Raw genomic sequence first — 27,158 nt, forward strand, 5'->3', positions numbered from 1 at the left:
AAGGACTAATCTGTCCTAAAGTGGATGCAAAGTGAATGTCTTGACTGTGCAGACTCCTCCAGTAAAGACCTCTACGGTGATGATGATGAATCACTTGATTGCGTACAGTCTTCATGCACATTTCAGAGGACAGCAGCAGCTTTACAGTCCCATCAATCTTTCATCAGAACTGGGTCACGTAGAAACGGAAACATGCAGCTACTGTAACACTGTAACCTCTTTATCTGATGTTCAGTAGAAGCCACAATGTCATCTTGACTTTGAGTGTATTTACACTTAAAGACACATTTCTCCCTGTCTCTCCTTTCATCTGTACACCTTGTACTATAAATACAGTAGTGAGTATGGCAAACTTTTGTTTAATTCACTGTGCATTTTTTGTGTATTAGTAGACCTGTTACAATAACTACTTTTATTGGACGATATATTGTCTCAGAAATAATCGATATTATAAAATACATTATTGTCATTTGAAGATCATTTTATACCACTGATACAATGACAATATAATAATATAATAATGCAGGGGGGTGGGGGGTGGGGGATGGGATTGGAGAGTTGGTGCTGCGCTTCTATAAAAATACAGACTGTCATTATGGTTGGGAACAGGACGTACACAGTGAGGAATGGAGGACACTACTTGTTTAGTCAATGTGACATGATTAGCCTCTTAGCTGCTAATGTGAAGTGTGGCAATACTGAGGTCAAAAAAAGATCAAGGTCATGTCCATGTACCATATGATGAGTCCATATATAGATATGATGATGTCAATAATTACATTTATGTATGATAAGTCAATAATTATTACGACAGGACTATATATGACTTTCAATTGATTTGTTTGTTCTGTTGTAGGAACTGTCCTTATATCATACCTACATACATACCCTTACATACCCTGTCCCTAACATAGGAAACGAATGATTTCATCCTACTGTTATCTGCTATATAATGAACCATATAAAACATTTGTCACTGTGGTAACCAAATTCCTCCACATGACTAAACAACTGCCATTTTGACTTGGGCATCACCTGAAATCTAACATTAAAATGCTAAATGAAACCAGACTATGTACATTTATTTATAGAAATAATACAATTGTCCTCCCACAAATTGAAAACACTGAAGAGTTTTACTGCTACACCCTCAATTGGTCTGGTATGACCAGAAGCTTGTAGTTAGCTCACTTTCTGGCACTACTTCACATACTTCTAGAGTGCACAGAGAAGGAAAACAAGTCTAAAAAGGTCAAAGCTTCAGCAACAACTAAATTGTTAGACCTAACAATACAGTTTTTTCTGTATATTACAAGTGTTGCTGCAGCTTTGACCTTTTTAGCTAACTTTAGACTGATTTGTTGTGTTACTGACATTACTGATTGTATGTACTCATGCTACTGTTACACTATGTTTTAGAATTTACTGTACCATGCCATTTCGTAAAAAGGCAGGTATTAAGCTAGCTTTAAACCCTACAGAAAGAAGCATTGTTGTTCAGTTAGGGCACCCCAATGACAGTTAGCTTAAATTAGATGGACATTAACCAGATTTTTTATAACTGAAATGGAAGACTGATGTTCTAAAATGTGGCTTACGTGCTTTATGTTTCATAGAATCTGTTGAGCCTACTTAGAAATTGTACATTCAAATTCAAGAGACAGTCCTTCAGGCTGTAGCTGTTGTTCCAGTTTTTATACATATTCCTAAAATATTTAATCATTCTTTTAATTCACAGCCTCATAGACTATTTTGTTTATGACTGACTTTGTTCCTCATTAAATCAAATTCTGAAATTCTGAAGGTAACACTGAAATCTCCTGAGTTGAATAATCATGTTTAAAGATGACAAGGCTCCTCCACCCACCTTGGTGGCCAGTGAGTGTGAAGCCCCGGCCTCTAGCAGGACAGAAGCTGTCTCCACCTGTCCCTCCCTGGCTGAGATGTGTAGGGGGGTGTAGCCATTGGTTGTGGCAGCATCAGGATGGGCCATGTGTTGCAGCAGCAGCTGGACAATCTCTGTTTTCCCCAGACGGGAGGCGATGTGGAGGGGAGTCTGGTCCTCCTGAAGAAGACACAGTAGAAGAATGAGGACTTTTCACAGGAAATAGAAGCTTATCCAACAAAATGAGAAAGAATGCACCCAATCACACAGTGATGCTCTTTCTGATGACATCATTCAGTGATCTCACCCGAGCCCTGGCGTCCACAATGGCTCCGTTCCTCAGCAGACATCTGACCACTTCCACCTGCCCCGCCCTGGCTGCCATGTGTAACGCTGTTTCTCCACGCTGCACACATCATACAGCATCATATCAGTCAGCAGGGTCAACCCACATATTATCAAAATAATAAAACGTCACACAATTACTTGAGAATGCGTTATCAAATTGTTTCCCTTCTCACTCTCTGATTGGCTCATGGGCCATCACTCACAATGTTGCTGACATCTGGCGAGGCTCCATTCTGGAGCAGCAGCAGCACGATGTTCAGGTGACCCATGAAGGCTGCCACATGGATGGGAGTCAAACCAGACTGGACACAGGAGGAGAGGTAAAGGAAGAACAATAGGATCAAATAGCATGTCCAACATTGAAAGATTTCATGTATTATTAAGATAAAAAGTACATGATGTCATCTGGCAATTCATAGTTATTTCTGGACAGCAAGAGTTGGCAAAAGAACAGATAGGAAGCATTATTCAGAAGCTGAGGACAGAACTGTTCACAGACTTAAAAGAAAAGAAAAGCCACTAAGTATGCTAAGGTATTGACAAAAAGACCAGAGTTGATCTTAAATCTTACCATCATGTAACCTATCCAGACTTTAAACACTCTATATAAGAATCTAATTATTTAATTCCTACATCAACATCAACCTTTTCTCAACTGAACTGCATCATTTCCTCTAAGTTTTACCTCCACTTTTCAAACTGGATAAACATGGTGACTAATGCAGAAACCTGGTCAAACTTCTTTTAAGTTAACCACCCACAGTTGTGTAATACATTTGTAAAGTTACAGTATGTAACTTTTGAAAGAAGAAATAACACAATTATTGCTATATGGTCATTTTCTTAACAATAAGTGCTTGTTTTAACATTTAAACATGACTAATTGTCACTTGTAGCTACAGTGGTCATTCACCGAGGCCTGCATGGTCTTTGCTTGGCTTTAGCTCTGTATATGAAAAAACTTTAGCAATGACATTTTAAATCTTCTTGCGAGAAAGGTACAATTGGAAATCATTATCTAAGTGTGTACAGTATGTGTACAAATTCAGAGGTGTTTACTGTTTCAACAAAATGAATATTTTATAGCATTGCAAACATCAGCAAACATAAACTATCGTGACAATAGAGTGGGTTAGCAGTGTCAGAAGGATATTAGACTTTAAGTATCTACGTGTCATCTCTGATATCACTTTGTGTGGTAAAGCCAGACATATAATCCCCAAACGACCACCACACATCTGGGCGTCGCAGTAGATTCAATGATACTCTTAACATTTGTGTGGATCCTCTTTCAGTCAGGGGTGTTAAGTACCTCAGTGATGGCCTGGATAGAGGCTCCATATTTCACCAGCAGCTCCATCACTTTCACACGGTTCTTCTTACAGGCTATGTGCAGCGGAGTGAAGCCATTCTGTGGAGAAATGGAGTACACAAATACTGAAAAAATCAACCTAAACAATATTTAATACAGCTGCTTCTTTTTTGACAATATCATGTGTTGTATGTCCTTGTTTAATTATATTTCAATCCTCTTGGTCCGATATGGACGACAGAAAGTGAAAGGATATCTTTGTGGCATACCAGTGCTCTGGCGTTGGGGTTGGCCCTCTTGTCCAACAGCAGTTTGGTGACTCTGTAGTGACCGCAGTGTGCCGCCACGTGTAACGCTGTCAGGTAGTCCAATGTGACATCATCCACAGGCGCCTTGTGCTGCAGAAGGTGTTTGACACATTCCACGTGGTCGCCTTGTGCCGCCATGTGGAGAGGAGACAGACCGTTCTGAGAAGAGAAAGTTATACTGTAAATATAACTCTACAGCTTCTTACATCATTGTGTGTACATAATGACTGAAAGAACCCTCTCATCAAAGAAAAATCGGTTTAGGGTGTGAGTGAGTTTTTTATATATGAACAAAAAACAGCTAGTTAGCAACTAGGTTAATAAAGCATTTAGCAGCTACATATTTTTCCCAGGAGTTGAAAGAAACCAAAAGGAGAGTAGATATTAGTCTTATATTTGTCAGGTGGACACAATCATGACCTCAAATGAATGCTAATGTTGCTCTGTGTCTGCTAGATATATCAATAGGTAACTGCTAGCCTATTTATGTCCAACATGTGTTATGACACAGCTTTATAGTGTTTTCTGATATTGAATACCTCTGACAGAGAGCATGCTGTTTTGATGAGGTTCAAACAAGATCTTTGATACAATACAGAGATATATTTGTTTTGGGACATTTTTAGCCTAGCTTAGCACAGAGGCTGAAAGTATGAGAAGCTACAGAGAACAGAGATATGCTAGCTTTATCAGAAGTGCCAAAATATGCCGTGAGAAAAGGCAAACTGAACGATACATCCAGCAGTCACCTGAGATGTCTTGATAAGAAAGTAACAACTCAACACTTTTAAAGGCACTATGTCTTTGTTTCTAGAATTGATGCATCTGATAGCATAGCATAGCATAGCATAGCATAGCATAGCATAGCTATCTTCTCAACTAGCTTATTTCCCAAAATATCCTACTGTTTGTGTTCAAATAGTTTGTGACCACACCATGAAAAGATTCAAGCATACGCAGCTGTTTTTTGATAATAGTCATGTAATGTAGAGTGGTTCTATTTCATTGACTGAGTATAGGGAACACTTTGTCAAATAAGTATGAATTAAAGAGTCTGGAGAAATGTCAGGGCAACATTCTTCTGTCCACGTAATAGCTACTGTCAATCTGCCCAGATCTGAATGAATATAAATGGTGAAATGCTAGAAATAAAAAGGCATGGGGAGAGTCCACACTCTTCAGAGAAAACAAATGAAAAGTACAATGTGAATGGACGGTGTTCCACAGACGTAGATATTTGTGAAAATGGAGCAGTAACACACCTTGGTCCTGGCCAGCAAGGGTGCTCCTCTCTCCAGCAGCAGCTCCACAGCTGTATCGTGTCCACTCCGAGCCGCACAGTGGAGGGGAGTCAGCCCGTCCTATGGAAAAACACACACACACACACAAAAACATATTCATAGTCATATAACATGTATGCATATTAATAGACACAGTAATGAAGTGACACTGACCTTGCATATCAAAGTCATAACTTGATTAAAATAATCCAGGTTAGCTCATTGTTATGAGCAGAGTGGTAGAATAGGATTTAACTGCTACAACATATTATTTCTACACTACAAGACCCTAATTAAAATCAACCAGGAACAAACAAATATTGTCATTTTTATTAACACGCATTTTACTTTACTAGTATCAATATAGCTTTTCATTTTTAAGTAGTTATTCCCTTTATACAGATGTATTCAGTGACTAAGCCGGGCTGGATGTTGTTTGTTGTTTGTATGTCAGAATCCAATACAGCTAATAAGTTGCCTGCCTTGACTGATAGCTGGCACTGATACTGAATTTAATCCACTGACCCACTGGGATCAAACTGAACTGAAAAAACCCCCTAAAAAAAACAAAACGTGACTGGCTCACATCCACATCTGCTGATTTCTAATGGTGATTATAGTAAGTGGCCGTCCATTTGTTGTTACTGCAGATGTAATTACAAGTAATTACACATTATTGGTTCTGTTCACTCACCCTTGTTTTAGCGTCAATCTGAGAGCTGCGGTCCAATAACAGGCGAACCATGTTAGTGTTGCCACGCTTGGAGGCCACGTGTAGGGGAGTAATCCCATTCTGTATGGAGGAAAAATGCAGGTTTTAGTCAAATATATTGCTTAAATTGCTGAGTATTGCTTAAATGGTACAGCTTGGTTAATGGTAGAACACACACCTGGTATTCAAATGTGTGTGTGTGTGTGTGTGTGTGTGTGTGTGTGTGTGTGTGTGTGTGTGTGTGTGTGTGTGTGTGTGTGTGTGTGTGTGTGTGTGTGTGTGTGTGTGTGTGTGTGTGTGTGTGTGTGTGTGTGCGCGTGCGTATGTGTGCTTGTAGATATTGGAACCAAAATACAGATTCAGGAGTAAAAGATGAGGGGAGAGCAAGGGGAAGAAGCGAACTGAGAACTTTAGATTTGCTGACTGTGTAATTCAAATGTGCTTCAGTTTCAGCTTAATATCCTGCACCTTTAGCAAACACAAGCAGCCACAGAAAATATAGCCTTTGGTTTTGCTTGTGTTTGCAGGCTTTGTCAAAACATAAGTCACATTTAGAGAGGACACCCATAAAAGGACACACTGCATTCCTGCACCGGCACTGAACTTTGGCATTTGTAAATTGTACGTTATAGATTTGTCAAAAATAAACTTAAGTCTTACAGCTACTCTAATGATGTCATTGAGATGGCATTGTGACCTACAGCAGACCTCCAGTAATTCACAGAGCTACAGTAAAATACTGATGTTATAGAGAGCCTCAGTAAAACACTAGTGATGTAATAGCGACATACAGGGCAGGAAATGTTCATATGCATGTGTGTTGTACATTATTTCCATTGATGTCATTATTGTTATTATTATTATTATTGTCATTATTATCATTAAGAAAAAAAAATCAAATGACTAGGATTGAATGTGTGAATGTGGGTGTGGTATCGTACCCTTGCTGTGAAGTCAACTGCTGCCCCTCGGTTCAGCAGCAGCGTGGCCACATTGACGTTGCCATAGTGGGCAGCGATATGCAGGGGGGTGAATCCACTCTGCAAGACAGACAGGAGAGAGAGAGAGAGACAAAGAGGAGGAGAGAGGTCAGATGTTAGCCTTTCATTTATGTCCTTAAACTTTGACCTGTGATTCTTGACCTCTAGTCTTCCCAGCATGCAGCAAGTCACATCAAGCATGACAAGTGAAAGAAAAGTCAACTGAAATTAAAGAAAGTGAAAATATCACTGGAAAAAAAACAGTTAAAAAATAATGCAAGTCAGAATATATAGCACCCATACACACAACCCCCCCAAAAAACACAATTAAACCCATGTCACTTCCATGCAGGTTTTAAATCAAAGAAATAAAAATAAAGAAGGCCTTTCCTAGGCTTTCCAAAACCATTTGGAAATGAAAAAAGCAAAACAGAGAGACGTACAGTACACACAGATCAAAATTGACATGAAAATAGACAAACGATATTACAGTAACTGTCAAAAATCAACATTGTCAAATTATAGTAAAATGAGGCACATAATGAGGAAGGTACGTTTCTGATCAACACCAAAGTGCACTATGTTAACTGTACGTCATAGAAGTATTAGAGTTAGAAATGAGAAGTATATGAGAAAAGTTAGAGATTGCAGAGCAGGTTGTAGGAGTTGTGAAATTCTTGCCTTACCTTGCCATTCTGTAAGTGTTGGTCCGATTTAATGTGAAAAAGTTGTTTACAAAAGTGTGAAGAATACAGTGACTAACGTGATGGTTTAAAAACTTTACACAGTCAAAAAGCTTTGAATGGTGCAAATTAAGGTAGCGTGGATGCAACATGCTCTTCAATGCCAAGTCTTTGACCAAGCAGGTATTATATTTTAATGCTTTCTCATGCCATTATTAACTAACACTGTATGTATTAATAAACGAGTTAAAGTAATAGACAAGTAATTTGTAATTAATCTTCTATAGCAGAGCATGCATTTGATATACTTGATTAGGAAGCTGTAGTATGGGAGACCAAAGCTGACGATATTAAAATTAAATCATTTCATCAATTTGAAATTTAATTTTCCAGCCATGTGTACATGATGAGTAACAAAACTAAATAAAAAAAATTCACTTTTATTTTGTTTGAGTATAATTTCAGCCCAAATTTACATTAATTCAATTAGTGTCCCACATTTCCTTTTGCACTTCATTTCTGAGGTGGTCAGGCCCTCCTATGCCATTATCTGTAATGTCTAACAGGACATTGTTATTATTTTCCATTTAAGCTCCCTCCAAGTATTTAAATTTACTATTATTTCCTCAAGTGTCTTTAGATGTATTAATATATATTATTTAATTAATTAATTAATTATTTCTCTGTTGTAGGAAATATTCCATATAGATTGGAAATTGCTTTTTAACCTTCATGTAAAAAATATATTTTTGAATTTAAATAAAAAAATATATTTCTACACAAGCATGGAAAATTAAATTTTGATTTCATTTTTATTATTTGATTTTAATTGTGGCATTGTTTTTATTCTATATAGGAGCAGTGGAACCTAATATTGGCAATTATTTACCCATTACTGGTTCATAAGTAAAGTAAGTTCATCTTTAAATCATGCAACACAACATAAATAGACAGAATAACAAGACATTTAGACAATATACATTCATAGCTGTTCCAAAAATGTATCAGCACAGTATCCATCAAATCAAAACCTTGAAGGGGGGAAATGTTATCATTTAAAATGAACATCTCAATCATGATGTTGTTTAGAGATATTTCTAAATGTACTGAGGGTCACTTATGACAAAAAAAGTCTCTTTCAGATCAATTGACATTATTAATATAAACTTTTAAAAAAAGGATGAAAATGCACACAGACGGAGTATGAATGAAAAAAAAACCAAAGCCAAAAACTAAAGATAAGCAGACTGTGTGTAGGACTGTGTGTGCTGGAGTGCAGAACACAGACGGCAGTAGCATGGCCATTCCTGTCAGCCGTGCATGTTGGCCTCTTAATATACCAAACCGACAGAAACTGTGGAAACTGTAAAATGAACCAAATTATTATTTGTTTACACCATGCAGTGCTGTGGAAGTGAAAGAAATAAAGGTGGTATAGAAAGTAAAGAGAAATAAAGAGATGGGCCCCTATAGTGAAGTTGTGGAGAATTAAAGGAGCGTGTGTATACCTCAGTAGTCCTATTGACCATCATCTGAAGCAGGAGGGATGAGGAAGGGAAAGATCGGTTCAGTTAGACTTGTTTGACACATTACTGAGCTGTAGGCGGATGCACAGCAGCTCAGAGGCAGCTGTAAAGTCCGATGTATACTGGCAAGTGACGTGGCTGGGGTGGGTCACATGTCTTTAATGCGATTTCCAAATGTAGCCGATATCAAGTTCATACAGAGGTGACACTTGTCGCAAAGAAACTGAAACTAATGATTGGTTTCAATATAGATCAATCAGTCCAGAATTCCTTAGATTAATCGATCAGTTGTTAGTCTGTAAAATGTCAGAAAGTACTACTAATTATAAAATCACCCCAAAGCCTGAGTGATATTGCTCATTTTTGTCCGACCAACAGTCCAAATCCCTAAAAGACTCAGAGCTAGAACTAATGAATGTTTAACATTTCTGCTTGATTAATGACTTCATCTTATGAATTGCTTTAATTCACTGATTACCATAACTGTAACCAATTCAATCTATTATATAAACTTCTTCTTAACAAATCATCATCATGTCATGTTACATCAGTAAAATGAGCACTTAGCCTGCTTAGTCATTAACATTTTGGGGAAAACTTTGCACTTCTTTCCATTTGTCAAACTATTCCCAGAGTGTCATTAAAGTCAGACTGTGTAACTTTTGAAAGAAAAGGAAAAATGCAATGCTTCCTGTTTAAAATGAAGAAGTTGAACTCATAAGCAATAAAATGTTGTTCAATTCAGTACACTAAGGGGTTTTGCTTCTACAGCCTTACTTGCTCTAGTCTAGTGTGACCAGCAGCTTATGGAGGCTAATGTTAGCCATCGTCGTGTGACTGATAGTGTGCTAGCTTGACAACTATTCTCTACTCTCTACTACATTCTAACATATCACAAATGGGTCTTCTGGGTCTTATTCCTTTCAGCTTTGAGATTTCAGGAAATGGTGACATTGCTGCGGTTATGTTGGGGGTAAGAAACCCGAGCAGTGAGACGACCAGACGGGTTGTAAACAAGCTAACAGTTAAGCTAGGTTAGCTAAACACAAGAAAATAACGTGTGTGCAAATCTAGGTTAAGTGCATCACAACCGAAAGGTAATCATTTAACCGTTTGCCTTATTTTCCTCTTCCCAATAAGTTTGGCAAACCTAGGAGTTAGTTATAACCTTTCTGCTTGTGTTTCCTACACTTGGACTTCTTTTTTCTTTTCCATTTATAGCTGTTCTCTGAGTTTTTCTTATGAGTCATATTGAGATGGACTGCATTGCATCAGCTAAACCACAAATGGCATTACACTGATACATGCATATACCCATAGTAGTGTTTTTCTACATTACAATATAATTAGTCTTTTGTCAATATATAGTTGCTGTAGAAGAAATAGTTAACATTCAGGAGTTCATTTTCATCGTTGTCACTCTAGCCACGTCACTTAAAGCCACTATTCGGTATAAAAGAAACAGTCACAACCGTAAATTATTCCTCTAACATCAACAGGTAATTGTATCTTAAATATAACCACCACCCCATCCATCCATCCCCTGTACCCCCACAATAGGTTGCATGCAGCCTTTAATATCACCACCATACAACCTGCAGACAGTGGCACACTCCATGCAGTGGACAGTGCTACACTTAGACACCGGTGCAGCGAGGGGATGATGGGGGGGAAGTGTGTGAGAAGAAGCATTTAAAGAGAGAAAGGAAAAAAGAAGGAGAGAGACCCAGTTAGTGGCAGGACCAAGAGTGACGCGGCAAGGCACAGAGACACTCAACGAAAGAGAGATAGAGAGGAAGAGAGGAAGAGAGAAATAGAAAGATGCATAGACAGACAGATGGAAACACCAACACAATACCAGCTTCAGGGGGGAAAATAAGTCATGACAAGTTAGTGATCTTCTGTCATAAACTATATCATACATATATATTTTGATTGATACATGGACTCTGTTCACACCTGATTGGTGATTGGTATCTGGATATTTGATCTGAATAGAGGGAAAATATGCAATAAATGAAACAGTGTAATAAAGTGAGGCGTCTCGTCTTCCAAAACACCTCCAGAGTCAGTCAGATGTCGTTAGTAATCTTTACTGTGTGTTCCTACGAGTTTTTGTAAGATACTAATTAGAGTGTAAAACATGCGTGAATTTTCCATCCCAGTGTTTCCCCTATGTTCATTCTGCAGTGATACACCTAACCTGACCATGCTTACGTAAGGTGGACTGACCTTTAAAGTGGACCAGCTATTCTTATTTAAATGTCCCCCACATAATAGGAGTCAACTTTGGGGAAATACTGCATCCTGTCTTGCCTGATTCCGTTCTTCTTCCAACAAGTCTTCGAACCTTGCCAAAGCATGGATTGTTTTGCCTTTCATAACACTGTCTGATCTGGTGGCCCTATCTTGAGTGGAGTGACTGCCTTCCTAAGCCATTACAACTGACAGTAAGAAAACACAGTCATAAGACCTTTTACTGATCTGCTTCTGCTCTAAGTAGCCTTTGATTGGTTCAGGTGTTGGATACATGGTGGTCCTGGCCAGGGTTAGGGTTCCTGATATACAACTGAGTCACAATTGAGTTGACAATGTTTTCAGTCCCCATTGAGAGTTGATCCATAGGGGCGTTTCCATTGCAGGAACTTCGGGTTAATTTTACAGGGCTGTGGCCGTTGGAGCGTGTCTCCATATCAACAGAAAGCGCCAAAATAAAACGATTATGCTACTATCGAAACTGTTGCAGAATGATTACGTCACCTCCAGAGTCCAGTTGGTCCTATCAAGGTCCTACTCTGCAATGAAGACACAACGGCTGAGAGGACCAAGTGAGAGGACGTTCCTGTAAAGTTCCCGCCTTCTAAATTTTATCCGGAATTTCCTTAATGGAAAGGGGACTCATGACTAAAAGCTAGTGGTTCCATCAGTGACGATGATGGAACAATTTAGCTGGTGAGATTAACTTTGCTAATCTATCTCTGCTTTTAAACCTCTTCTTAAAACATTCTTTTAAGTTCTTATCCTCTCGTGAAGCACTTTGTAACATTGTTAAGCAAGGTACTACATAAATAAAGTTTATTACTGTAGGCTGAAACTCCATCACTACTGGCAGTAAAGCCGATACTACAACTACAGCTCAGCCCACACATAAATAGTCCACACTCTTGTACTGTGATATCATACTCTAGGTAATTGTTTGTTGCCAGCTTTCCACCTACATGCCTGCTCTGCATACTGAGCAAGAAAAGTGAGACCATGTCATTATGTAGATAGGATATAATGAGAAGACTGTGATCAGGTTGTTGATTATCAGGATCATTTATCCAGATACATATCACATTTTATTGGCAGATGTCAACAAGGTCTTTCCACTGAAAGAGTCTACAGGTATATACAACCTCAGTGTTAGTATGTTTAAAAGTTTACATGAAATCTTGACTGGTTTTCAATGTGTTACCTATTGCATTCTGTACGTCAAATATCAGTAGATCCTACCTAGCCAAATCCCTTTTTTAGCTTCACAAAAGTTATTATAACCACAGTACGGACACTAGCACAAACACGTACAGTAGCGACACATTAGCTTCCATACATGCACACCCCAACTCTAACAGTGCCGTTGACATACCTTCGACTGGACATCAGCGTTGTGGTCGTTCTGAAGAAGCAGGGCAGCTGACTTTGTGTCATCCTTGCGGGCCGCAATATGCAAGGCAGGCAGGCGGACCTTTCCTTTAGTATCATTCTCCAGTAATACGGACACCACCTGGTTGTGGCCCTGCTGAAGGGCGATGGCCAGAGGGGTGAAGCCATCCTGGTTGAGTAAAAAGAAGAGAGGAGAGGGTGGATGAGAGGAAAGGTTGAAAGGATTAACTACATCTCAAAGTTATAGCCAATATGAACATATAAAGGGTTGATAAAACGCATTGATTGGGGTTAGAATTGCCTGTTTTATAGTGGCTCAGGCTGTGAATTCAACATTAATGTACATTTCTACAGCACTAAATCCATTTTCTTTCAGTAGTTATTTCCAGTTGCTTCTACTTTGCTTTTGTTTGGGTTGCCCTTAAGCTACTGTCAGTGAAAAACTGCATATTCAAATGTTATTATATTACATTTAAATCAAAAGTCGTCCAGGAGAGGCTGTTTAGCTAGATGGTTTTAATGTAAAACGTCTGTGCAGGAAGCTTCATTGACAATAGGTTAACAGCAGCAAATGGAAATAACTGTTGTTTCATTGATAGAATTAGTGCTGTGAAAATGTACATTTTTAGATCATACTGTATTTATCAAGACAACAGGTAAACATGGAGGAAACATTGAGTTTGCATCAACAGCAATTAATCAGTTCAACCGACCATCAATTCAAAACCGAAGCAATTAAAACAGGAGTGGAAAATAAAATATCTATAAAAAATATTAAAGCACACTTAACAATGGAAGAAACACATAAAAAACATATCTGTTATAAGCCTGTTTCAAATATAGGCCTACCCTCTGCAGTAAATACAAGACTACTTTTTAACACAGTAACTATGCTTTGTTAGGTGCTACAAAGGAAGGAAGGAAGGAAGATGCCTTTAAAAACTACTTGCAAGAACAAATGATTAAGTGCTGTAGGAAGTGTATGGGGAGTGTTGGGATTTATGACCTGTTGGAGGAGAGATCCTGACAGACCATAACTTCTAATCAACCCTTTTGTCATGACAAAGGTTCTGAGGCGGACTTGAACCAAAGGGATTGCAGTTACATGTCATCAATCTTTAGCCATCAAGCCACAGAAAACATTCTTTTGACATTCCTGAACATTTCCACGTTTTAATCATTACTTTACATTACATTTACTATTTCTCTTATTGCCCCTTGACTAAAAATATCCAAGTTGTGGTAAGCATACACAAGCTTTCTAGGATAGATTCTAATTAGCTGCGTGATGACATAGTAGAGTCCTATGTGGTCATCTTCTAAAAGCAGTAGCTCAACAAATCTAATGTCTTTAGGCGTTAAATTAGTGAGCTTTCAGGTTGTTGGTAAGCTTATTTCTTAACGTTAGAGTCAGGCTAGTTGTTTCCCCCTGCTTCCAACACATAGACCACATCTTCTTATCTCATTCAAATATTAAAAGTATTCCTTTACATGCAGTACGTAACCAAATTCAGAAAGTGTCCCATGTACACACTCGCACACACACACAAACACACACTGCTCTCACCTCTGTAGCAGTGCTCTGGTTGCCTCCATTCTCTAATAGGTATCGCACCACATCCATGTGATTCTCCTGGGCAGCCATGTACAATGGAGTGAATCCATTCTGCAGCACACAAACAAAAAGAAAAAGTTACATTTACTCAACAAAAAATAGCCCAAAATAAAAAACCCTGGCTCTCGAACGTGATTAGTGATGCGTAACACAAGAGTTGTCGAGAGTGCTCTTGTCAATGACTTTTAAAGAGGGCGGCAGAAATAACAACAACCAGCAGAGTACAGATTGCTCACCTGCGACTGCGCGTTGATGTCAGCTCCTCGTTTGACCAGGATCTTCACTACTTCAGCCTGACCAGCTAGAGAGGCTATGTGAAGTGCTGTGTTTCCTTTCTGGATTGATGAAAAACACAAAAAATCACAATAAGAGGAAGTACTGACTTATACAATAAAGACCACCAAAACAAGTCACAACATTTGATATCAGCTTTTTTTCCTATCTTCACGATCTAACCACATTAAAATATATATATAACTTTGAATTATTAATAGTTCAGCTGTGATGTGATGTTCCACTATATTGAATGGCTTTCCAGAAGTGTTCCTTTAATAATGTGGTTTAATAAATCATTTAAAAGAAAATAACAATAATAAGATAAGAAGTTTGCAGAACTGAGTTTCAAGATTGTAACATTTTCCAGCCTATGAAACCCGATCTTTCTTAACCAAACCAGATACATGAACTCTTAAACAATGTTTTGTAGTATGTAGTTGCATTCTGGAATGACACGACATTGGAAACCTGCTCAGTAACAAGCCAGGACTTTCTGATTACAGTTGTTGGAATGATCAGCATTGCTTAAAGAGAACCTATTGTGCTCTTTTACAGATCTATATTTTTATTCTGGAACTATACTAGAGTAGATTTGCATAATTCACAGTTTAAAAAAATGTCCTATTTATCTCATTCTGTCCCTTTATGCAGCCACTCAGTTCAGCCTCTGTCTGGAACAAGAAGTCTAAGCTCCTGTCTCTTTAAAGACCCCCTCCCGATGAGCCCACTCTGTTCTGATTGGCCAGCTTTCCGAGAGCTGTTGAGGGGCAGCCATATCAGAGTCGTGTTAAGTTACTGCTGAAGAAAACCTACAATTTCCCCTAAGCCTGTGAAAGACTAAACAACAGGAAGCTTTTATTGTGAGAATATAGAGGCAATGAATTAACAGAGCTTGGTTAATGCTGCCAGAAACCCGTCGAAGCAGGATGTGGAGATATTTGGAGCTCTTTATTAAGCAGATCAGAAATAATGCAGGGAGGAAAAGTACAAGTAGAAACAGCCACAGTGATGATGATGTTTGATGAGGACATGCAGACGACTAGTACACCTCTAACAGGTAAACAACTTGCTGTGTATTGGAAAAACAGCCCCAGCGTGCCAGCTTGACTCGAGTCAAGGCTCAGTGTGACTTCCCCCAAAACAATGGAAATACACCATAAATTTAGCAGAGTGGAGCAGTGAACTCATGCTGTGTATGGAGCAGATGACCATATAAAGAAATCTACCTTGAGCAATGCAAACAGGGATTACTTTAACATATGTTTACCTGATTATTTGACATATTTAATATGAACATTTGATATTGTAACTTTATGACTGAAAATATAACCATAATAAGTCCTCTTTTTCACTATGCCACTGCACATTTCACTTTTCTTTAGTACTCTGCTTTCTCACCAGGCATGTCCAAACTATTCCATAAAGGGCCTTGTGCCTGCAGGTTTTTGTTCCAACCAATCAAAAGCACACCATACGATCAAACAACTGTCCGAAGACTGAGATCAGTTGTTTCAATGAGTCAAACCTGGTGTGCTCCTGCTTGGTTGGAATGAAAACCTGCAGCCACATGAACCTTTATGGAATAGTTTGGACACCTTTGCCCTAAATCATCTTCAAAAGGTTGTTTTTCTCAATGAATGAGGTCAGTCATAAACTTGGAACTGGTCTTCTCAAAAAGTGGGTCAAGATGCCAAACCCTCTCCCAAAAAGTCCCTTCTGTGTTCCTCCTCAGCTCTTTTATCCCGCACTCATACATGACCAAAGAAACTTTAGAATGGCACTAACAGCACCAACCTTAGAAATCCTTGACGCAACCAAATAGGTAACTATCTAGGATTTGGACTCTGGTGAAGTCGTTATATCAGTTAGTGCCCCTATAAGTGTCTGCCAGGTGTATGGTTTCAGTCGAAAGTGTCAGAGAAAAGTTGTAGGTCATGCAGTTGTAAGAACGAACTTTGTAACCACAAAGTGTAAAGGCCAAAAACCTTTTGGAACTGTCCCACACTGACCCAGCCAGAAGTTATATCAGTCATATTAGGGGCTTTAGCCTAAATGTGCATGTATAGTACAGTTGTAGATAGTTCTAGTTTGTAATATCACAGTAAGAAAATTACTTCCAGTCAATAGGGCTAAATCCAAGTGTTAGAAGAACTCAAGTTAATTAACATACTAGAAATAGCTGCTATGCACAGCTCCCTATTAGAAAGTTCCAGTTCCTTCTTTTCAGGAACTGAAGTCTGCCCAGTGAGAAGCTGAGATCTCATACCTTTGTTGAAGAATCCACCGGGGCGCCTCTGTCGAGGAGCTCCTGGACCAGGTCCACATGGCCCTCCTTGGCTGCCAGGTGCAGTGCATTAAGACCATTCTGGAAAAAGACAATGGAAGAAATGTCAGGCTCAAAGTGCAGCGACCCAACAGCAACAGGGTATTAAAAAAATCCAAATGGAAATAGCAGGGTTTACCTCCTCCTCCTGGTCCATAACTATCTGAGCCTTCTTTTTATTCTCAGTTTCTATTTCTACATGTGAACAGTCACTCCTTCATGTAGAGGAGGGACAGACAGAATGATATCACAGCCAGATATCAAAGTTGGGTTAGATGTTGAGCCATGTACTCTGTTGTGCAATAGAGTCACTGCTGACTGAGTATGGAGTTAAATAGTTGGTTGTGTGTGTGTGTGTGTGTGTGTGTGTGTGTGTGTGTGTGTGTGTGTGTGTGTGTGTGTAGGTCAAGCAAATTTCCTCTCATTTTCTATTCCAAGTTGTTGTGTTATACTCAAATATTTTGTATATTATATTTGGTATTGATTTGTGAAAGCTGAGACCATAAACAGATATTGAGGATTCATTCTAAAGTAGCACAAGATCTAGAAAACCATTTCAAAAGGCCAACAGAATCTTGTCATTTAATTTAAAGCTGGTAAATTTCATTCCAAATACTATTGACAAATGACCTTTTCTAAACCTAATACATGGTAATCCAGACTGGTGTTTGAAGTTTCACGTTGTAAATCACTCATGACCTCTATTAATATCTGTATTGGGCTCCTGGGTGTCAGGTGCTGCATGGTTGGCAGGGAAAAGGTAGGAGGGGCTTGCTTTGCTGTAAGATGACTCATAGACATCAAGTGAGGGAACAAACTTAGATAGAGATAGAGATGGTTGATGGGGTATTAGATCTCAAGTTACGATAATTTCCTAGAATTAACGTTGGTGCTCAACCTTTTTAGAATGCGCTCATTGAAATGTAAAGCTGGATTTATGCAACATTAGCACATTCATTTGGAGTCATGCTTTTGTTCACCTGCCCCAAGTCACTCTTTTCAGCTGTGTTTTTGGTCTCCACCAGCTTCTGAGAAAAATATCTGGCTATTTAGCTCCCAGATGTTCCACTTTCTGATGAAAACATGCTGCCAGTTACTGCTGGAAATGAGGATGAAAACAGGGTTTGTGGGTCAGAAAACCAAAAAAGGCTAAAAGAGGCTTAAAAGCTCGCTAGCTGAGGGGAACTATGAGCAATGGCTTTCATATTACACATAGTCATTTTTTCTATGATTGAAAAATATTGATCAGTGGATTTTTTAAATTGCTCCACTAACAGCCTTCCATTTTCCTTCATGCCTTTAAGCAGCAGTTTGGCGGTGAATCTAGGCCTAGTGGTTCCCCTTGTCCCCTCTCCTCTTCCAAGTGACCCACCATTGATTTAATAACCCTTTCAGCAGTCCGAGCATTAGGCTGCAGTTTGAAAAGAGCCGCTGAGTCGATAAATAATGTCCTCCGTGACTGCCAAAGCAACCCTCATCACACAGCTCCTTGAGGCTGAAAGTCCCACTGGGCTCCAAGGGTCCCTACAGAGTGAATGCTCGTCCTAGAATCATCTGACTGTTCTTGTGTTTGCATTGTCCTGAGATATTCCACAGCTGGCAAGGGGCGTGTTTAGTAGCAAAGCAGAATATGTGTTTCAGTTTACATACCTTCTCCTGCCGGCCTTGTATCACTGTACAATTATATCCAATGTCTTGGTACCACTGTATCTAAGAGTAGAGTGAACCCTTTATTCTGTTTATTGTAGATGCTCTTTGGTTTGGGATCCATGGCTTTACTGGATGGCTAGTCTATACAGACAACTGATCTATGCTTCTGTGTTCTGTTGTCTCGCAGTTGGATTGGGGTTTTTTTTAAAGTAAAGGCCATCTTTCAAGTGGCTTAATATGGTCGATCAAAGCTGAATTAGCATTTGCTCGAGACATGTCATCTGTTCTGGAAATGTTGCCAAAGTTCCAGAAAAAAAATGAAAGGAAAGAAATATATAATATCTGACACCTCATTTAAAGAGTTGTTGGTCATGTCATCATTTAAACACTGCTAACAGGTCACTGACTGATCCAGCATACAGTACATCTGGTTGACCATAGTTCTCAAGAGATATTTTGTCAACTTTATTCCCATTAATATCTGAACCTGTGAGTTGTAGCCTGGCTTTGTGGGATGCAATCAAAGATTTGTTATTTTGTTGCTTGGCCTTAGAAATTCCAAGAAAAATTGCCACAAAAATGATGATAAGCATCGCCGTTAAAATAATAATGCAGAACACTACGGAACAGCAGGGCAGACCAGAATTCCGCCCTCTCTGGCTTCTGTTAGACACATTTCTTTATCTGAGAACAAGCATCAGCAGTCTGTTTGAAGTAGCACCTGTCACTGTTCTCCTATGAGAGAACTGTGACGAGACAGCAGAGATGAACAAGCTCCTGTGTCTCTTTGGCCCAAAGGACGTCAGACAGAGTTTGATGTCAGATGAAAAAGTTGAGTCCAAGTTCAAGTCCATATTGTTCCCTTGTGGTCAGGGAGGAACGTTTTTGGGTATATCCCACATCTCATATATACTGCAATCACAAATTAAAGGATACTCTGATTGTAAAAAAAAAAAAAAAAAAAGGAACATAATAGTGTCCAACTCCCCGACAACCCTCAGGAGCCTTATTCATTTTTGTACACACCTCACTATGCCCTGTACTCACCTGCAGCAAAGCACTATACCGTTTATCATTCACCATGGCCTGTCCACCCACTTACCCATCCATAATAGCTGTTACCTCATTCTGTCAGCCCACATGAACACAATCACTTAGGAGATCATTCCCAATTATCTGTTAGATCTATTACACCATGCAGCCATTTTAATGCAATGTAAATGTGATGTGGGGAAAATTTAATACAGTAGTCGTGAATTTGTCTCGGGGGGACGGGCCTGTTATTCAGAGTAAATACCGACTCATCAGTGCAGTATGTTATTGAGCTATAATCAGCATCAGAGCAACAGTAAAACACCCATTAGTCCCTGTGGGAAAGTTCAAAGACTCAACGGCATTTTTCAGGGAATTGCTAAACACTATTTACAATTAGCAGGCTGCTAAATTAATATATTATGCTCAAATATTATGAACCCACAGCTGAGACAAAATATGAAACAGGGAAATGCTACACAGTACTGAAGAATTGTTTACTCTATTCCTTCATTGTATCCATGGAAAATACAGGAATATCAGACCTCTAGACTGGGTCAATATCACACAATATCTGGTTTATTATTGGCTTGTATAATAATCTAAAATGTTAGCTATAGCAAACATCTGCATATTTGCACACTTAAACAAAAAGCAACATTGGCATTCATTTGTAGTCAAGGTAATGTCAGCCTGATGAGTAAGTCCAATATCGCTTTTATTTTAGCTCCGTTTTGGTCTCCACCAACCCCTGAGAAAACGATCAGCTGCTATAGGCTCCACTATGTTCACCAGATATTCGCTAACTTTGTCAATCTGTTTTGTGCTGAGCAGGTAGTGGTCCGTCACAGTAATGGTCCCATGAGTGTCTTCTTGTGCAGCTGTAGGTTTTGACGGATTTTTAATGTCTTTTTTTGTAAAAGTGAGTGATGTTTGTGCTGTTTGTACATAGACCTCAAACTGCTCTCACTATCAAACATATCAATAACCTTTATGTACAGAGTGAACATATTTTTTTAAAGCCTACATTTTTTATCTTAATGGTTTTTTGTACCCACAACACCACTGGCAATCATTATTAATCATGAAAGTCTGTAAGGTTTTAAATAATGTGATCATGCCATTTTTTGGACATACACATCCATCATGCACAGTAAAGTTCATTTCTGATTTGTCATATGTTCATAATGTGTCTTTGTATTTAGGAATACATGTACAACATCAGCTTCAAGGTCATAATAATAGATGGGTACAGGGTATCACAATAAGACTGAATACATTTAAACATATACATTCAATTTCATATAATTCCAGTTGTAATAACTGTAACCTTGTTACAGTAGAATTTATTTAGGTTTTCTTAGAGGCTTAATATACTCTAGAATGGATTAGGGCAGTTGCTTGCTATTCACAATTTGAACTGCCATTCCAATGTAGGGGATAATTACACACTATATCTGAAATGATCTTATTGAAATCCACTGTGTACCCACTTGTACCCCAGCAGGGAGGCGTTTGTATCTCTTGCATCTTCTGTTGACCTCAGTCAAATCGGCTATAGTTGTTCTCCTTAATTCAGAGCAGATGATCTAGTGACCCATGCTAAATGGATAATCACAACCCCAAACCTCTGTGAAGTAATTAGATTTTTCTTTAAAAGATAGAAAAAAATCACAACTTCTTTTAAATTTGAGGCAATTTTAAGATCACAACAATAGAAACATAGCTCGAGAGGAAGACACACAAATACAGGAGCTCAAAATATCCTCAAGGACACAAGTGATCAACATCATTCCAAATATAAGTAGGTGATAACAAAAAAGTCTCTACTCCCCACAGACACACCAGCAAATCTTACATTTCCACTCCATGTGACTTTTGTTTACCAGGCTGGTCATTATGACTGTTGCTAGGACAGGACTGTTTACATCATATCAGGTCTCAATGACCCCCCCCTTGTCAATGACTGGAATGCTAATGGGCTTAGAGGAGACTAGATAATGAGTGGTCCTAAATAAAGAAACTCTCTCTGATTAAACACAGTATCGTCCCCTACAGGGATGTAAGTATTTAGTACGTGCCTATGCAGATTAGCGGCATGAAACGTGACAAGCCACACGCAGATACATTCTGTGGATCATTTCAATATCGAAAACATATGTTTACTATCTAAAAGTAGTGTTCATGTTTGTCACCTATGGTTACATGGGTGTGAAAAATGTTCCACCTTAACATTTCCACCCCACACTTTCTTGTTAAGGCAGCTGTGAGTTTAACACTTTTTGATGAATGGTTTGACAAGCAAAAACCACCCTTACTGTCTGGGATCAGTGGTAACACACATGGAGATGATCCGACAATGAGAGACTAGCATGAAGCTACGTTACTCAACATAGTGTCTGCTAAATTGTTAGCAAGACTGCTACTGGACTCATTTAACAAGGAAGTTAAAGCTGCATTATACAATATTTTATATCAGCAATGAATTAAAATGATGATATCTTATGTAAAAGGTTTTAAGCTTTGATAAACCCACTACACACTATGCCCAGTACCAAACAACAGACAGAAGAGCAAAAATTGGCGAACATAGTTGAGCGTTTATCAGCTAAACAGTCAGTCATGAACTTCTGAGAAGTCGGTGGAGACCAAACCAAAGCTAAAAGAAGACTGAATATTGAAATTCTAGACTCGGGAGATCAGAAATGCAACTTCGAATGAATGCGAATGTTGCTTCATGTCTGCTTGTTGTGTAAGCTATCATGTTTACCACAACAAGGTATAAGGTGACAAACCTGTGTCCATAGGTTTATATTGCAGTGTCCTAAGATTGGCTTGTGGGGAAACCTCCAGGCATGTTTACATAAGTATTTCCATTTTTTTGCTAAACTCCAATCAACATATGTCAAAAATGATTGTTGTCTAATATTGTACAGCTCTAGGGTGTGTGTGGGGGTGTATGGGGGGTGTTATGTATTATGCACGCTACAGTATGTTCTCTGTCTCCTACCTGATTGCAGGTGCTGATGTCTACTCCTCCTTTCAGATATTCCAAAACTTTGTCGATGTTCCCTGCCCTCGCTGCTCGCAGGAAACTGGTGTTACTGTCAGACTGGAAGAGACACAAAAGAAATACAATCAACTCTAGATATATATAAAATATATATATAAACATTTCCATTCAAGCAAAAGAGGTGATACATTTAAAGGAAAAGAAAAGGGAAAAAATGCACCTATATATACAGATACATGCTAATATATTTGTAATAAAAAGTAATAAAAATGATACAACAACTTATGTTAACTATATACACAAGTAAAATAGTGATAATGTGCACATACCTAATGGTTCTCTATTTCCTTTCATTTATATACGTATACAGTATATACACACACCCGTGCATACATATACATACACACATACACAGACACACTTATCAGTGAAGAAAATCTAATAATAGAATCTATATATTAAAAAAGGTGAAGTTGAAGTTGGCATTGACCATAATATCACGATAAATCATTATCTATCTAAACTGTGCAGCCAGTCAGTGAAATATGCTTTTCCTTTGTACACAAACAATGCGTGTGTCCGTTTTTAGGGAAGGACATGTCCCCTGTTTTTGGATGCTGAGAGAGCTGCAGTTGGAAACAGACCAGGACAATAAGGAGGCAGAATGATTCAGCATTTTTTCCTCTTGGTGCATTCGCTAAAGCTCAATCCTGGCTCACACTCAGCTTGTTCAAAGCTCTCAGCTCTCTCTGCTCCTGCTGTGGAAAATCACTGTACGATGCTTCTCTTGTACTGCATTCAAACTGCGTTACTACCTTCAGCGGGGAGGTCAAGGGGTCAGCGACGGTGTGTTTTCGAGCAGAGCAGGGATCTCTTATTATGCTACCAAGGTCGCAGTTTGCCTAAAATCCTCATAAGCCAGCTTTTTTCAGCGTTGACAGATATTAAAGTTGAAGCGTGGTCTGTCCTTTCCTTCATCGCAATCTGTCACTCAGTAATCTCACCCTGCTCACATGTTCTCAAAGATCAGGGGGAAGGACGCAGCACTGATGATGTGTAAAATGAGCAGTGACATTGCAGCAGTGATGTCTACTTCATACACATACATATATAGCTGTAGTCTGGTGTTTGTGTTGGACCTGCAGTCAGCTGCTGCAGAGAACTGCACTGCATCACTCAGGCTCACAGATACTGGAGCTTTCTGCAAAGCAAGTACAACCACCTCAAAGGACCGCACTGATGGTTCTCCATGTATTACACACACTGTACATTTTCAGGTTTACATTAAAAGGCAGCCATTCATTTCAAGAATATTTATGATACAATACAAAAGTGAACTTGCAGAGACTTGAAGGCTGTTTGAGAAAGGAGTGTTTTAGAAACTGTCCTTGTTGTTGTGTTCAATGATACTCAAGTTGTGTGTGTTACACCAAAAACTATTGCATTCTTGAGCTTTTTGTTGGAAATTCAACCTCTGATAAATACTCCATTAGCAACCAGAAGGAGCCCCCTACTAACCACTGGTCTGTGGTGATTAAAACTATTTTATTGAGGACAATTATCCGAGCAACTTTTGACACAGGCCCATGACAATACAGGCAGCCAGAACTGGTAATAAAGCAGGACATGTGTCATTTTAGCTGATATTGAGAAATTTGCAATAAATCTGACCACAATAAAAGTGACGCTTCCAAGGCCCCTGAGGGTCTGGGACCCCTGGGTATTTAACTCTGATGGTAATCCAGCCATGCTCATAAGATAGCATTAGGGCTTGGTATCGGTTACAAAATTACAATACCAGCACCAATACAAGTACCATTAAAGTGACACTGATACCACCTGAGTACATCATTCAATACCCATCATGTGGAGCATTACACTGCATAAAATGCCACCACTCCTCCACATCTAAATGTTTTGATTTTGACACAAATGCACAAATACCACAAATTCTCCACCACAGACAGGTTGTAGCTGCTGTGGCAGTGGGACCAATTGATTGGCTGTGAGTAAGTCCATACAAATAGTCATATTTTCTAGCTCTGGGTGCAAGAAAGTTCGATTGCAGCCGCAGGAATTGTTTGACAGGAGACGTTTCAATACTACTTGGTATTGATTTATTTCGGTTGATACCATAAAAGTAGCGAGTACCGATATCCAGCCCTAGATAGCATTGTCTTCAGATAAACAACATAAAGTTACCATGTAGTGTTACTTTCAGTTTCCCCCTGTTTCTGGTCTCTGTGTTGGCTAAACACATCCTGTCCTTTCTCTGTACTGGATACACAGACATTCATATGACATCAACCCTCTCATCTGACTTCTGGGTGATTTCACAAAAGGTCAGAGTACTCCACTAATGAAGTGATCACATTGTAGGCTCTAGTTCCAAGTCACAACTCCATCGCCATTGCCAGTTGATATGTGTTAACTTGTCAGGATACACCATTGTTGTACTTCCCAGCACTCAACTGCATCAACCAGAAAAGCAGCAGTTTTGTCAGTCACCACTTGGATTGACACATTCTGGTCGGCACTACAGACAAAAAAGTCAAAAGTTTAGACTCAGCAGAAGCTGTATATGTTCTTATATATTACTGTAATATTGTTTGCTGTTACATTGTCACAGTGCAAAGTCTGCTTTTAATATAATAGGAAACTTTTCAGTTCAAGTACTAGTTTTCATTCTTGAACTGTGAATTAAAACTGTGACGCTTTATTCGGTAGCACCATCATTTTCCAATAATTTCCACATAATTTCCTGGAAAGAAATAAAATGTAATTTGGTATTATTCATAATGAAAATAGAAATAGAAATCAATTGTATTGTTTTTCAGAGAAATGTCTGTGAAAGAACTGCTTTATTTAACTAAAACATGCTGATGCAATTGATATAATAAGGATATAACCATTAAATTGCTTAATCAACAAATAAAATGTGGAAAATCTAAACATTGTTCTTGGTATATTTAAGGGTCGGGGGGGGACTCAACTATGTCAATCTTTTTAGACTAAAATTATAGAAAAGTCAAGCATTCTCAGTTACAATAACATACAACAGAACAGAAAATAGACCATGGAAAGATTTCATACAGCCTCACAGGGTTAGTATTGTTTTCCGGCAGCACTGTACAAAGCAGCCATTACCACAATCAAGCCTGTCTGATAATATCCTCACATTCCCTCCAGAGCTGACGAGACACATTATGCAAGACCTTGCCCTAATCATCTTTCTGCAACTGGCGGGGTTGCTACAGTGGCACTTAGACCGGAGAAAGACATGACTCTCATACAAGTGAGGCTTTTGAATGGAAAGCACTTTACATTGGAGAGAAAGAGAGAATTGTGGCAGCCAGCATCCTACAGAAATGGTTTCATAACTCCTGGTTATAAGGAGCTTAGTCAGTTTGTCACTCTCTTTTGAATGTGCTGTGCAGATCAGAAAAGCTGTTCTGACTTTGACTTTCTTAGGGTGACTCATGGTATTACTGGTAATGAATACAGACAGAAATTTAAAATAAAAGTTAATAAAGGAACATGTCAAGCATGAAGGTTGTTTCATCTGCTGTTGAAGAAACATGAGTGGGGTTAAGTGAAATAAAAGGTAGCACCAGTATGTGTCTGTCATACATATATGATGTGGGTTCCTATTTATCTTGTGTCTAGACAGCCACGTTACTTCAAGACTTAATCTAACCTGCCAAGCGTGACAAAGCACAGTCCTCCATCAACACATTACATCAAACATTCATTTACAACGTCTTCATCTGTGCAATGCGACGAGCTATATCAATAATGCAAACCTCCTCCAACATTCTGTGAGAGACCAGTGCCCAGGCTGTGAGCATCCAAGCCCCTCCCAGTTACCACGGAGACAAAAAAGCACTGCCCTCTCTGGAGGTAACCATGACAACAGGGCTTTCTGTCTGTCAGCAGAGCTAGCACATAACACATGAAGGGCATTGCTTCCTTTAGAAGTGCCCATCAAACCAGCTGGCATTGTGCCACAGCATCACTCTCATTCACATGTGAGATATAACAGCTCTTTATGTGTCATTGTCAGTTATATAATCATATATTGTGTGGACAGTTCTTACTTTTTGTAAGATTTTCTGTCAATTTACCAATTAGCTAATTAGCTAGTTACATCAAAAATAATCTATTTGTCCACAGAAGCTTGTTGCTCTCATGCTAACACACACATTATGATTTATACTAGCTCCCACGTTAATGAGTTGCATTTTTACTTCTCACTAAATATAATTGTAACCACATCTTTACAGCCTTCATCAAGGAACAGTACTTTGACAAAAGTCAAAAAGGTCCAGAAAAGGCGTGGTTATAATTAGGAATGGCCCTACTTACTGTATAAGTCATTGGAATGCTTACACTGTTATGACATGTCAAAATGTTGAATAGTTAGCTCACATTTCAGTGTACATTAGGTGATTAGAATGTGCATTAGGCAAGTATATGGCTAACATTTGTATGACCATACAAATACTAACTTATTGCTAATGCTAGCTTAGCATGGCTAACATGTTATCTATTAATAAGCTGGCAGTTTATC

At 38.8% G+C, this 27,158-nt stretch overlaps 1 protein-coding gene across 1 annotated transcript in view; it reads right to left on the bottom strand.

The window, feature by feature from the left end:
• ank2b (ankyrin 2b, neuronal) overlaps positions 1–27,158 on the bottom strand; it is a 199,924-nt gene that overhangs the window by 53,823 nt on the left and 118,943 nt on the right. The window contains exons 2-14 of the mRNA XM_062444328.1: positions 22,586–22,687; positions 16,837–16,935; positions 14,531–14,629; positions 14,247–14,345; positions 12,663–12,848; positions 6,787–6,885; positions 5,828–5,926; positions 5,116–5,214; positions 3,815–4,012; positions 3,546–3,644; positions 2,437–2,535; positions 2,193–2,291; positions 1,868–2,065 (exon numbers count right to left, since the gene is read on the bottom strand). Coding sequence (XP_062300312.1) covers positions 1,868–2,065; positions 2,193–2,291; positions 2,437–2,535; positions 3,546–3,644; positions 3,815–4,012; positions 5,116–5,214; positions 5,828–5,926; positions 6,787–6,885; positions 12,663–12,848; positions 14,247–14,345; positions 14,531–14,629; positions 16,837–16,935; positions 22,586–22,687 — 1,575 coding nt within the window. The remainder of the gene's footprint in view (positions 1–1,867; positions 2,066–2,192; positions 2,292–2,436; positions 2,536–3,545; positions 3,645–3,814; positions 4,013–5,115; positions 5,215–5,827; positions 5,927–6,786; positions 6,886–12,662; positions 12,849–14,246; positions 14,346–14,530; positions 14,630–16,836; positions 16,936–22,585; positions 22,688–27,158) is intronic.

This window comes from Scomber scombrus, chromosome 23 (genome assembly GCF_963691925.1).
Source record: "Scomber scombrus chromosome 23, fScoSco1.1, whole genome shotgun sequence".
Classification (NCBI taxonomy): domain Eukaryota; kingdom Metazoa; phylum Chordata; class Actinopteri; order Scombriformes; family Scombridae; genus Scomber; species Scomber scombrus.